The 15,244-nt window shown below is 35.9% G+C and overlaps 1 protein-coding gene across 2 annotated transcripts; it reads right to left on the reverse strand.

The window, feature by feature from the left end:
- Window positions 1–1,380: 1,380 nt before the first annotated feature.
- On the reverse strand, window positions 1,381–15,244 carry anxa11a (annexin A11a). 2 transcript variants are annotated; one of them, XM_028469010.1, is made up of 15 exons: window positions 12,124–12,142; window positions 10,077–10,368; window positions 9,202–9,284; window positions 7,573–7,761; window positions 7,189–7,276; window positions 5,359–5,453; window positions 4,852–4,965; window positions 4,614–4,704; window positions 4,093–4,172; window positions 3,945–4,001; window positions 3,772–3,865; window positions 3,597–3,692; window positions 2,279–2,337; window positions 2,070–2,192; window positions 1,381–1,971 (listed from the first exon to the last, which is right to left on the reverse strand). In XM_028469010.1, exons 2-15 carry the CDS (start codon window positions 10,363–10,365, stop codon window positions 1,912–1,914), a joined length of 1,518 nt encoding a protein of 505 aa, XP_028324811.1. In that variant the 5' UTR covers window positions 10,366–10,368; window positions 12,124–12,142; the 3' UTR covers window positions 1,381–1,911. The 2 variants fall into 2 exon arrangements, with proteins under 2 accessions (XP_028324811.1, XP_028324810.1); XM_028469009.1 differs by lacking the exon at window positions 12,124–12,142 and adding an exon at window positions 15,085–15,244 and having other exon boundaries at window positions 1,390–1,971.

Genomic DNA, 15,244 nt, shown 5'->3' on the forward strand with positions numbered 1-15,244 from the left:
AAAGGGTTGTGAGAGTAATGATACAGAAATATAGCTTCGTACAGATGTTTTAATTTCATTGAAATGAACCCAGAGCTGCATTTAATTTAGTTTAAAATGATCCTCATACAAAAGAAAGAAAAATACCATTTAAATCCAAAAATCATATTCAGCTTTTTGCTGTCAGGTCTAACATGATGTGATCATCCTGAATGGTTTTTATCCAAGGGCTTCCACCAACGCCACCCCCCCATCCTAGTGACAGCACTGCAGACACGGTAGACTTGTTTAATGTGACCAGGCCAGCTTTATAGATGCCATTAATTCAATGGGCTTTCCCCCCCATCCTCACTCCAAAGGGCTATTGATCGAAGTGCAGTTAACTCACACACACAACTGTTAAGTCAGCCAAGCGCACAACCACATTTTACACTCAGGTGTGTTCAACAATGTTTTAAGTGAAGCCAGCAGGACTTAATAGAGCAGCCTCACATGTTGGCCTTTTTCCACGCCTCCAGGAAGGAAATTATTTGTCCGTATTGATTTCAGCAAAAAAATACTATGTATTTATGAGCCACCCACTGGTTTATGACATTGATTGTGAGATACATTAACACATTAGGTGAGGGAAAAAACAAGACGCATGTTTTGTGGTGGCTGTAAATTCAAAATGCGACAAGTTATTGATTAAATGGCTTTGAGAGCAATGCAGGTTGAAATTCCTTGTGTGTGTGTGAGTGTGAATGTGTAGACTCTGAGGGATCAAACAAGACTTCACTGACCTCTACTGGTAAGGCGAGTCTGCTGTTGGGGCACAAACACTGTCAGAACACATTTATCTCACCACAGCTGTGCTTCAATGGTGATTTAGTTAACTCTGGAAATGACACAAGTCGACAGCAGCTGAGCTGAATGTGAACATACATGTAGTTACCGTCTTCGTCAACTCACTTCATTCAGACATGTTTTAAAATAATCTTGGGACACTTGAAGTACATTTTTTTTAGGCTTCGTCTCTGATTAAATGATTTTTTGGTTGCTCAGTGGAGCGGGGTTGATAACAGTGACCCGTAGCTAGGAGGTTGTGGGTTCGCGCCCCATTCTTTAAGTAAAGTTTGAGTCAGAAAAACTAGATTAACTTTAAAAATTAAAAGATGAGCTTTGGATATTTTGATTATGAGCTTTTTATTTCCATTTCTTTGGTAAGTGTCTTTGCGTCTGTACAATAACGTCTTCATCGCATCATGATACATATAAAGAATTTCAAAATTTGAGTTTTAAAACATCTTTTGTGTGCTGAACCAGAAAAAGAATAACAGACGAATAGTGAATAATAAATGCCATTAGCCCACAGTGTTTTAGTGCACTTTATATATATTTTCAGACTTAAATTGACAATGCCATAACTGATAAAATGCCAGAATACTCACCACAACGTAAACAATCTGCTTAAAACTGCACAACTACATTAAGCAGAGAAAGACACATATACATGTAGAAATAAAAAGGGAAATGTTTTAACTGCAACATTATGTTCAACTTTGGCACTTAGCAGACTACAATCTATTATTTATTGTATAATTTGCTGAATATAATACATATAATAATAATAGCTATTAAATGAATCAGCAGATTTAAATATTTGACAGTTAAAATGAAACGTCTTTAAAAATATATAGCTCTGAACATTTTATACTTAGCCGGTAAAAAATCTCTTTAGAATATGCAAATGTAATGGAATTTCCAGAAAACAAAGTTCAAGAGATAGAAAATAGCAGATCTGTTCTTTTTTTAGTGTAATAAGGTAAAGCTAGAGCACATGGGATGTTTTGATAGTTGTGTAAACAATGCGCTAAGAGCAAAGGCATGGCATGCAGGGGGTGCATTAAAAGGAGGGAATATATTTTTAGTCATCATTGACGTGGACATGTTTCAGTCACTGCCCCCACATAGCTTCAAGAGGAGTTTCTTGTAGTCTCCTGATGTGTCTCCCTGGTAAACAAACAGACATGTAGCAATTCATTTTACTGAAGAAATCTACTTAAAAAAAAAAAAAAAAAACAAAATCAAGAAAACACTGTGGTACTTACAGAGATGTCCGTGTACAATGACTTGCCGTAGTTCTTGAGATATTCTTTGCGAATATCCAGCAGGTCAACCTCAGATCGAGAAACCATGATCCGGATCAGCGTCCGGTCTTTGGTCCCAGCCCCCTTAAAAATCACAAATACAAAAAAAAAACCATTACAGTGTACTGTAACCATGCTGTTTACAGAAGATAAAGACCTGGTTAACTCACCTTCATGGACTTGTAAAGTCTCTCAGCAAAGTATCCTGGGGTGTTTTTAATACACTTGACTGCAGCAACAACAACAAAAAACGTATTAGCAAAAAAGACATAGTACTGTCACCAATCTGCAGTGAGTCAAATGTGATGTGCTATCAACATAAATTACTATAAAAAAAATAGATTAAATACACCAGTGTGGCAACAAGCAAACCAAAAATATCAATCAATATTTCAATATTTGTCCAAATAAAACAGACAACATCTACGTAATATCTCTAGACAACTTGAAAGTTGGTTCAGCTTATTAAATTCAAACAGTTTACAAATGTGTTGCAGAATACAAGTGGAAAAAGTAAAAAAAAAAAAACTCTAAACTATTTCAATCATTCATTCAATCAAGGTGTTGGTGAGTTGGTGGCGGTACGGGTCTTCTTTCTGCCGCACACTTTCAATATAAATAAATAAGTTGAATACTGTGAACAATTCATTCAAACCCTAACTCTAAATGATCCATAGCAGTGAATGAATGTGTGTACCTGTTTCAGTATTTCTGACAACAACAAATATTCATCATCAACACCTTTACAATCACCAAATAAAGCCACGAATCAAAGAAAAAAAGATGTCAAACACAGCAACCAAAACACAGGTGCACACAGTCAACATTGTGATGCAAATCCATGTCACAATGAAAAAATATATATAAAAAGTGAATACACAACAACAAGGATGTAAACTCCAAACTCAAATGAATAGATATACAAAAAAAAGCATTACTGTACCATAACCCTGAGAAATGTCAGCAAAAAGGAACAAAACAAAGATTAAGCATGTCAGAGGATCTATCGATCTTTGCAGCAGAAAAGTCAGTTAAAAACCACTTTAAGATTTCTAAATGTAGCTTCATAAAATCTTGGGAAAAATTAGACCATATAATTTTTTACTCAATACAACTTAATACTCACACAATACATGGGTGTCAACTAGGGCTGGGCAATATGGAGCTCAAAATGGCGATATACATATACATTAAGATTAAAGATTAAAGATTAAATCGGGCTTTCGCCTTTAATTGGCCATGTAATGTTAGTACATTATTGGAATTTGTCTTCTGCACTTAACCCATCCTGAGAAGCAGCGACCCCTTTAACAAGTCTTTTCTTATACAAAATAAGCTATAAAATGAAAAAATATTGTTATAGGGAATATTGTTAATTTCTATACCGCAAAAACAGAAATATTCATATATCTTGAATCTTGATATATTGCACACACCTAGTGTCAACCTCCAGTCAATAGATTGGAATCAGTGTGAATGCATTCTTACCCACTGCCAACATGCCACTCTCAAGGTCTCCAGACATCTCCCTATTAATACTCTTCTCAATGTCTCTGCCACTCATTTGCTGATATTCAAGAAACACTACAAAAATAAACAAATATAGGTTAAAAATGATTTTAAATGTTTAGGTTTTTAAAGTTAAACTTTAAAGGTAGGGTACCTGTTCTGAGATGGGCTTTGCTCCTGGCGCATAGAATAGCATTGAATTTGGATTCATCTGTGCCTAGTTTCTTTTCTCCAGCAGCGTACAAGGCCTAAGATTATGAAATCAGATCAGACCGCCTGGCTAACTTAAGGCATTCATATTACATGTCATGACAAAGAACATCTTACCTGAGCATCTTGTTTTGCCAGTGAGATGTCGACATGTTCCCGTTCATCTCGATTTCCCTGCAAAAACACAACAGAATGTTCCAGATCATAGAGCAACGTGGTTGGACGAATCAGAAAGACGAGGTGTTAATTAGTATCCCAGGAGTACCTGAGCCAGAGAGACCAACAGTCTGCGAAAGTGGCCTGAGGTGTCGCTGACAATGGCATCCTCGAGTGACTTCTTGTATTCTGGAAAGGCAAAACAACACCTTTTTAAAATAAACAACTGTAAAAGGCAGTAGAATTACATGGATATAAAAAATAACTCCAGGAAGAAAGATTAATCACTTTTTATACTGATATTTTTACATTGTAAACACAAACTACTACTTACTAAGCACTTTTACTTGTTTAAAAACACATAAAACGACTAATCATAAAAAAGAAAAACTATTGAAGCTTAGCTAATAGTATCAATAAAATAAAAGAGCAGTAGATATGTCTGAGCAAACTATTTAATCCTGCCTTAAATAAAAGTAAAGGGAAAAAAAATCCCACTTGATAATATTAGTGATAAAATAAAAAACACCGGAGATGGAACCTATTGCCTTCTTAAAAGAAGACATCAGAAGTGTGTGCTATGCTATTAAATGGCTAAGCGGTACATTGACCACCATCCCTGTCACACACCTGCTTTGTAAATGCGATTTATCTCCTTGATTTCAGCGTTGGAGCGAGAAGACAGAATCTCAATCAGACACGCCTCATCAGTTCCAGCTCCCTGTGAGGAATGCAAAACAATTATAATAAATGATTATAATAATAACATAAATAATGCACAAACTGCTAAAAAAAAAAAAAAAAAAAAAAAAAAAGCATGTCAACGGGCTTTGGCATCTATAAATCAATCCCATTTCCTGTTCTTCACCTTTATGGCAGAGTTGATTTCAGATGCATCAAACTCTGTTGGGCTCTTCATCATGGCCATGACCAGCTTCCTGAAGTCCCCAGACAGCTCTGAGTGCAGGTCTTTAATCAGATCCTAATAGAGAAAAACATTGTTTAATACATTATTAGAACATATTTTGGTGCAGATACAATGACTTTCCACAAAGAGCTGCAGAGCATCGCTTTTTTGAGCATTAACTTTGCATCAACATGCACATGCCTTGTTTGTTTCTGTTTTTCTACAAAATACTTGTTTCAGAATCAGAAATGTTTTTAATGGCCATGTACAGTTTTAAGGACAGTACAAGGAATTTGTCTTGGTAGTTGGTGCACAAAACAAACAACAAAAAAATAAAAAACAAAGAACAACCCAGCAACAATAATAATAATTCACAAACATAAACACAAATACTTTACTGGGAAAACGTCCTTATTCATCCCAGTATCAGTAACTACAGTTACGAACTCTGATACAAAGGGCTGTTACCTTTCCATAGGAGGTTTTATAAGCTCGGAGCATAGGTACACGCTGTTTGCTGGAACGACTCCCCAGTAAGTTGATAATGGCTTGCTCATCAGTTCCTGAAAAGACACAACACTTATATCTAACAATGGTGCTTTAAATGATAAACAGGGTCATTGTATTGAGAAAAAAAAAAAATTAAAATACAAATAATTGTTCCCATCGGTAAAAACGAGAAAAAACACATTTATCAGCTTTAAACATGGACTAATTAAGTGAGTAGAATCATTGTGGATACAGTGGAAAATAAGTGATTTTTTTTTTTTTTTTCAATATATTAATCAGGTTTTTAACAGATTATCAAAACACACACACACTTGGCTCACATATACATTATGATAAACATTCAAACTCAAACAGGTGACAGGCTCAGTATATACATCATGCACTATACAACTGCATCAGTAAAGGAAGAGAGAGTTAGTGAATACAAAATTTGTAATACAAATTTAAAGGAGACCTATCATGCTTTTAAATCCTTCCTTTTTACATATAAATCATACTGTTGTGGTCTATATAAAGTGGAACTGCAATGCTTGGGTCTGAATTCCTCATTATTATAGCTCCACAGGGCCCTTTTCTACCCCTTTTCTGATGTGCTTCTAAGAGCAACTCGTCTTGGTGCGGTCTCTTTAAATGCAAATGAGACACTTCATACCCCGCCCCCTCTCCAGGTTGCAGAGGTGAAGCTAGGTTCAACGCCACCCTGTTCGGCCATTTTTGTAGTTTGATAGAAGAGATACGATTGTCTAGTGGCGCAGAAAATGTTTATTCACACGTTATTTACAAAATGTCAACAACGGAAGACTTGTCCATCCAGCCTTACATGTTCGAGCCAGAGTCGGACCCGGTGGAGCGAGATGAAAATGAAGATGATGAACCTGCAGAACCCTAACAAGTGAGTTAACACAAGCACCGAGCTAACGCTAGCGCCAAGCTAACGTCACGAAATGCATTTTAATACAGTCTTTTCGGAGACAAAAATGGCAAAATGGAATGACTAATGAAAACTTTAGACAAATTAAATCACGTAGGCCATAACATCAAGGATCTAAAACGAGCACACAGCACTAACAAATGAAGACGGTGCAACTGCTAATGCTAACAAAACAATGACAGGGACGTCTTATCATCACACTTTTTAGCGTTATTTACAACTTCCCGAAGTGCTCTGTTTGTCGTCTCCAAAGATAGAAGGAATTGAACCCTCAATCAGACAAAGTCTTTCGGCAAATCCTTCTTTATACTGGCGGAGGTTGCTGAAGCAGTCATCCTTGAAGTGCTTCGCGCACACAAAAATGACCTTACCCACAGATGTGGGTACATTTCCTCAAAAAATAAAACTCAACCAGGCACTTCGAAAAGGTTCTGATGCCGGGAGACGGTGTAATGAAGCGCGTGGGTTACTACATCCAACAACCGGATATTTTGACTTATCCTCTCGTAACTTCGGCATCCTTGAGCTTGGACTACAAAGTAAAAGCGAGAAATAAAAATGGCGGATAGCTGTGTTAGGCCCGGAGTCCTTGTCCTAATTTGGCAGTTCCGCTGCAAATACTGTCACGTTATTGTTCAAAAAACGTAATAGAGAATCAAAAAATCGAAACAGATTGAAAAATATGGCCAAAACAGAATATAAAGATATCTACGGAGCACCTGAAGAGACTAATTTTAACTTTTCTGTACTTCTAAACACTCTAAATATACAACAAAATGCATTTAAGGGCTAAAAAAGTGGATTTAGCATGATATGCTAAATCCACTTTTTCGACAATTTCAAATGTTGACACTCACCAAAGCCCTTCATGGCCTTTCTTAGGACCTCCACATCTTTGAGGGGGTCGGCTCCGGGAAAGTCTTTTATCGTCCCTCTGAATCCTTTCTGCAAATCCAAAGAAAAAAAAAAGAATTTAACAATACAACCAAAATGCTTTTAGGATAGTGTGATACCACATTTCTGGGGAAATCCCTCACATCAACCAATTAATTATGAGACTGACAATTCATAGTAGCTTAGTTGAATTCTTCAGGACTGAAAAAGCTTCTTGGATGAGAGATGAAATGTCTTTAAGGAAAACTTCAAGTGAGTCTAGGTGCCCTAACAAAGCTATCATTGCCATGCCAGACTATTTGTTTTGTACCTAATTGTGACAACAAAAGGCGTCAAGGGGCTCTTACGCTGACTACTGGGACTATTGGCATGGAGCTGCCTCCGCTGGCAGGCATGGATGGAAGCTGAGGGTAACCTGGTGCTGCTCCAAAACCAGGCATGGATGGGTTGGGTGAGGGTGCACGAGGATACCCAGGCATTGGCTGTCCTGGCTGACCCGGGTAACCCATCCCTGGACCTAGTTGAGGCCCTCCAGGCTGTGGGTAGAAGACAATAGACACATAGTTAGAAATGAAAGCACTAAGAGATGGAAACTGTGGAGTGAACAGAACCTGATAATAGTGTGTAGTTGGCCTGTGATTAGGAAAGATTGACTTGCACCAATCGTTAGTAAATATTGTACGGATATGTGGTCATGCCTTTTTTGGACAGGTTTTTTATGAAATCAGTATGATTTTGATCAATTCTCTCACATAGAGGAACATGACTACTCAGGGCTTTACTAATCACCAGTTATTTTTTTGATTGTTGCTGTTTTTTCTGTTTTGAGTAATATTGATTAGCTATGGACTATTTGTGAATATGTAGATTGTTTGTATGATGATATATGGGTAATTGTGTTGTTAGTTGTATTTAGAAAAAAGGAAAATCAGGTAGTGAATAATAGGGGTGAGTATTTGCAAGGAAGTTGCAATACGAAACGTATTGCGATACGATAATATGCAATATCACAATACTCTACCCAGTGAATATCAAAATTAAACGTAGAGATGAAAAATCAAGTTGCTGTATATGTTCATCAGAAGATATTGATCAGAGGACAAATTGAGTCAAAACTATTTGCTTGAAAACATCCTATTTATTATTTATTATTATTGTTTTTGCACATTTTCACTGCCATCATAAAATAAAGTGCAACAAGTTTCTTTTCACTGAAACTACTGTGTAGAAGTCTCAAAGTAACCATGACAACATAATGATGGCATTGTAACAACTGTAAGTGAGAACATTAAGGATAAAGCACCCTGAGTTACTAATGATTATTTTCATATAATCGGAACACATTATATGAAAATAAAATGCCTACATAATACATACATAAATATATAAATATTGCAGGCATTACACACTGCCATCATAAAATCAAGTGCATCAAATAACCATTGCAACACATTGAAAGCATTGTAACCGCCACTGAAATATTGCACAAATATACAAAAATATTAAGTATCAAAAAAAAATAAAAAAAATAAAAAATGTAAATTGAGAGGTTTAAGTATTGGTGTATCAAATCAATGGTCTATTTCTGCTGTTGTAATTATTCATTTTTCATTTTTTAAACTGTTATTCTGTTATCATTTTACATGTTCGAAATAAAGACGTCAATCAATCAATACTAGGTCTAACTAAAAAAAAAAAGATTAGTAGTAGTAATTTTATTTTTAAACGCTAACCTATTCAATGTTTAATTACACTACATTAAATGCAGAAAAACCTATTAAATCGGAGAAGTGAAACAAATACCGGATGTGTCAGATCAAAAGGCTACAAAAGTAAGAGAAGGATTTAGTAGATTAATGCAGGATTACTACACAAACAGAGTTATAAAAGAATGACAATGTAAATACATTTTAAGGGGTGGTCAACCAAGGAAAAAATGTGTACTGACACAAACTGAATTATTCAACACAACTTACCATGCCTTGGTTGAATCCTGGGTTGGATAAACTGTCGAGACCAATGGAGGGATATCCTCCAGTCGGACCACCTCCCCAGCCTCCTGCAACACACCACAAAAAACCAGCTGTCATGTGCAAACAAACGCCTTCAAACTGAAGCAGGAATGACTCGTTTCTCTTTTTTTTCTCCTTTTGTTTACTGAACTTACCTCATCTCATTATTTAACATAAAGGCAGAAGAGAACTAGAGTAAGAATGAGAGCACTATGTGCAAGGTGATGACATGTCATTTATTGAAACTGCTGAGGCTGGATTTTAGAGGAGAATAAATTCCAGCCCGTTGACTAGAAGCCTCATGATCACTGTTATCAACAACTACAACTTAACTAAATAGACTCAAATTCAAATATTGACATAGAAGGAATTGTGTAATGTCACCCTTATGATTAAGATGCAAAAAATACACAAAATAGGATAGGGTCAGTTTCCTTTCAGATTTATGTACGTCTTTTTATTGATGTCTTTGGCCTACGTATTTCCTTTGTCAGCAGCCTCGTCTGTCCACAGCAACTAAATAAAAGGGTTTAGCCACTCATTTGTGTTTTCAATGATTTTTAGCTTTCCCTCTTTTGTGTCTTTAAACAGGTGTGGCAGAACTTTTTGGCAAAATGCACAGTCGTAAAAAAGATTTATCTAAGTATTTATGCAATGTGCTCACTCAGGTTGAGTAACTTTTTTGACTATATCTCCTCAAAACAAATGCATAAATTTAATTAATAGTGTTGAAAACTGTAAAGGTTAGCTGATAAACACAAATCAGACCGATATGTGACCAATATTTTACAAAAAAAGGCTGTACTATGCCTTTCAGAGTTAGATATTGCTGTATTTACCTGTAGGGGGTGCTTGTGGGAATGATCCAGGCTGGGGTGGATAGCACCCGGCTTGTGGTGGATATCCTCCTGCTTGTGGGGGATAGCCCCCTGCTTGTGGGGGATATCCTCCTGGTTGTTGGGGATAGCCTCCAGGTTGAGGTGGGTAGCCGCTGGGCTGTGGTGGGTAGCCCCCTGCTTGGGGAGGGTAAGCTCCAGGTTGGGGAGGGTAAGCACCGGGTTGTTGGGGGTAGGCTCCAGGCTGAGGGGGGTATCCACCCGCAGCAGGAGGGTATCCAGGGTAACTCATTGTCTGAACAAAAAAAAGACAAAATAACTATAAAACAATAAGAACAACTATAACATATAACAACAAAAAAGGTTAATTGTGCAAAGCAATGCAGAAGATGGAATTTTTATTAGATATTTTTGAACCAATCAGCTGCCTTGTATGTGAATAGCTTCTTTGATAAATGCTGAACACACAAATATCGCAACAAGAGCAGAAAACACACCCAGCTGTGAACTCTTACAAATAGTTTCCAAGTTTCCACTAGTAGTAATTTAGACTCCTTTACTAAACAAACAAAAAAATAGCAACTCAAACTTTGCATGTGTGTGGACTGATAGTTTGAAAGGTGTAAAAATGTAGATACAGATAAGATTACAAAGCTGTCAAACATTTAAAGGCACATTTTTCAATTAATACAAATTCAATTTTATTTATATAGCGCTAATAACAACATTAGTCATCTCGTAGCTCTCATCACAAAATATAAAATTGTTAAGAAAAAACGCAACAATTCCAACAAAGCTACGGTGGGGAGAAAAATCTCCCTTTAAATGGGAAGAAATCTCCTGGATTGATGACTTGTCTAGAGTGTACCCCTGCTTAGCGCACAATCATGCAAGGCAAATGTATTTGTATAGGGTGTTTCATACACAAGGCAATTCAATGTGCTTTACATGATTAAAAAGTGAAACAGAAAACATTTAACAGTTTAAAAATCAATAGAACATTAAAATCAGCAGTAAAAACATTTAAAATCAACAGTAAAAACATTTAAAATCAGCAGTAAAAACTTAATAATATGATTAAAAATCTCCCTCTCAGTCATACGCAGGGCCTCTGATTTTCCGTTACAAAATTCACTTCCTGAAATGAAAGCAACAATATTTTTATAAAAATGTTGAAAAAAAAAATCAAGCAGAAATTTTAGTATGACACGGAATATACCACAGCCTGGAATATCACTAACTTAAATGCTATGAACCAAACTGTATACTAGAGATGTCCCGATACAACTTTTTCATTTCGGATATGATACCGATATTGCAGCCTCGTGTATCGGCCGATACCAGTATTGATCCAAGGCGATATCAGCATGAATCATACATACTTTTATTACTTATTTTGTAGTGTGGAATGTTAGAAAAGGCTTGATCAAGTGATGTTACTCAAACAGAGAACAATAGTCAGCAACAGTAGGTATGAGAAAAACTGACATTTATTAATAACCAATTGGTTACATACATTTTAACCTTCAACATAATATCTACAGTATTCTACAACTGAACAAATTAATTGCACAAAAAATTACCGGAAATTTTAATCCGATATCAGTTTTCAAGCTGATATCTGACCGATATCGATATTGAATCGGGACACCCCTACGGTATACTGTTCAGATCTGGGATGATATGCTTTTGTCAAGAGTCCTATTTTATCACAATATTTGGGTGCAGATTGGATATATATTGCAATTCAGATTTATCGGGATTCTGAAAAGTATTGAGATTCAATAGTTATAATTATTGGATTATAATGTTCTTATTGTTCTTGCCCAAAAACAAAAATTGATTGTTGAACCAAACATTTCTACAAACAATAGACGAGTCATTCATAGTTCCAACAAAACAAAGCACATCAAAAGTCAGTGAGTCAGCCTGAGATTTATTTGAACTGCATGTGAAAGTTCACTACACTGTGTGTTAACCTATGACAACAGATACAGACATGGTTGAAAAAAAAAAAAAAAAGGGGAACTCCCAAACAATCATGACATACCACACTTGCCTTCCGTGTCTAGCTCAGGATGACAATACGTCAGAGTCTGTTGGGAAATCCTTTAAAGAGAACTCAAACCAAATGTTACTTGGTCAATGCTTTGGAAACTCTGGTGCTTGAAACAAAATGTAAATTCAAGGAGGTACTGTAGCGGAAAATTAAGTTAGCCAGTGCTATTAAATGTACACTAAAGACTGGTATGTATAGATAAAAAGAAAAACAGCCACCATGTATAGAAATATTTTGAGTTTTGCCTTGAAAATCCATCAACACATCAATCTTAATTTTACAAATCTGCAGCAAACTTAAAGGGTAACTAAATGCAACAAATTATGTTATGTTTATGCATAAATAACATTTGACCCACTTTTTTTCTGCTACACACTTTGTAAAATCATCTGATGGTCCATTTTAGACAAACAACAGATGAGAAGCACCTGAACGGCAAAAACAAAGGTCATTTCCAATGTTTGATGATATGTATGTTCCATAATGGTTGAATAAGTCCAGCTGTATTATTGCTTTATTTATCAAGGGAGCGTGGGGTGGTTGTAAAATCAAATGGGCAATGGGCATGTCATGTTTCATAGCAACTACATCCTTCCACAAAGTTACATAACACTAATGACAGCGTGGAACAAATTAGTACATTCAATTGAATGCTTTCTGGTATTATAAGTCATCTTTTTCCAGACTATTTATATCATGAGAGCCACAAACCTTTTTTTTCCATCTTAAATGGGCCAGAATGGTAAAAGCTTTGCAATAATTACCAATATTCATAAAAAAACTCCAACTATTTTTTACTCTGTTTCAGTACAAAGGGGTTAAAAAAATCCCCTAACTGTTTTTTTTTTAAATATAGTGTGAAAAGTAGAGCAAAATTTAGAGGTGTCCCTATCCGATATTGATATCGGTCTGATATCAGCCAGAAAACAAATATCGAATTTTATCGAATCGCATCTAAAATCAACGATATAAGCGCTCCGATAAAATTTTCCGCTCCAGCAATTCTATCCATAGGTGACGGTGGTTCACACTCCAACAAAGTAACCTAGTGTTGCTGACTATTGTTCTCTGTTTGAGTAACATCACTTGATCAAGCCTTTTCTAACGTTCCACACTACAAAATAAGGACTAAAAGTATGTATGATTCGTGTTGATATCGCAAAAGTTGTATTGGGTCATTCCTAGCAAAAATTGCCTACATTTTGCCTCAGTTTTGTGTATTACATTAAAATGTACAGCTCATTATCAGTATTTACAAAGGAGTGGAACATGATGTCATAGAAAGTGTGAAATAAGTAATCTAGTATTCTAAGATATAGGGATGTAGCGATTAATCGTAAGGCAGTTAAAAATCGATTCATAGGTATCAAGGTTCATATTGATTTTCTGAAAATTGAATCCCAGTACATTTTTTTAAACAGCAGTGGGCGTTATATATTTATCCTTCTCTTGTCCAAATGCTGAGAAGGCGGGCGGAATCTGCTACTACTTTTCTGACCGCTTTCTACTCTTAAACATGTTCATAAATGATTCCTTACCCCTTTAACACCAAAAAATATCTGTAATATTACGTGAATATCTGTAAAAGTCACATTTTTCTTTTACCTCTGTCTGCTAGCATAGCATCTCTTCTTCACTGCACAGAATAGCGGCATCCCAATGGACCACTGGGTTACCAGCGCCCTCTGCTGGTCCAAACAAATATCTGACGTAAATATAGTGCAGACTGTTTTTTTTTTTTTGTTTTTTTTTAAAGTCCAATTGTTAAGGCACAAAATAGATTTTCAATTGCACTTTTAAAAAGAAAAAGAACTATTATGCAGTTTTGCATTGTTCACTATAGAACCAGAATTTAAATTAATGGGCTTCTTCTTCATTTGTATTATTCCTTTATTTATTTCATTCAAGATTTATTTTTAGTTAAATTGCATTGTTTTGAAGAGTTTATCAAGAAATTCTTTTGACAATGAAAAATAAAAGGAAAATAGTACAGTATTTTCTAGTTTTTTTCCCCCAAAAAAATAAAAAAAATAAAGGAATATTTTTCAATCTAAAATAAATCGTGAGAAAATCGTATTGTGAACCCAGTATCGTGAACAGAATCGTATCGGGAGTTGAGTGAATTGTTACATCCCTACTAAGATATGATTCATGACCTAGCTATGGTTGGCTAATAACAACAATTAATTGGATATTAAGTAGCACCTGACACATCAAACAAAGGTGGACAGTTATTGTTGTTGTGAGGATTTGTCATGGCAACATGGTGAGGAAGGTTTAGTTGTTATGCTGCAAAAAAGTGGTAAAAAAATAATCATCCAATGTGAACATTTTTTTTTTAATCCAAGTTTATAGCTAATGACTGAGGCATTTTGTCATTGATTTAATAAATATTGTTTAATGATGATTTTAAACTTGGCTTAATGTTTATTGCGCACCATATGTTTGACACGATACAGTCAGGTTAAAAAAACCAACAAAAAACTACTGCTGTTTTTATTTATTATTTTTTGAAAGCCACTTCCCCTAAACTGTCTAAATGAGTGATTTAAGAATGTAACGACATATGTAGATACGTATGCATTCTGTATAAAGCGTTTCTTCCAGTGAGGCACAGCGCCGCCTCAGGCCTATACCGAACCTCCCAATCCAATTTACATAATGAGCCCAAGACAGCTTGTCAGTCGACACTTACCAAAGCTGTTAATATAACGATGTAACAACGAAATAAGGTTGTGATTTATGTCTCAAAACGGTTACAATTCAACGGCACAGCTGCATTGCTAAAGCTGCTGTATGCCTCGAGACCATTTGGTACACAAGCTAACGACGTCGAGCTTCACTGGTTAAAACGTAACCTGACGTGAAAGTTCAACCTCCTTGTGACAACTAAAGACGCTATATTTAAAATAGCGACAAGCACTAGTAGTTATAAATTGATTAAAAACTCACTTTTTTAGCCTTTTTGAAGCCTCTTCCTGGAAAGTGTTTGTCTCTCTCTCTCTCTCTTCGGTTAGGTCTCAGTGACTGTACTTAAATGTTGTGGGTGGGACTCATAGTTTCCATTTAAGGACACGCTCACACACGCGCGCGCGCACGCACACACACACGC

The sequence above is a fragment of the Gouania willdenowi genome, chromosome 15, assembly GCF_900634775.1.
Source record: "Gouania willdenowi chromosome 15, fGouWil2.1, whole genome shotgun sequence".
Lineage (NCBI taxonomy): Eukaryota > Metazoa > Chordata > Actinopteri > Blenniiformes > Gobiesocidae > Gouania > Gouania willdenowi.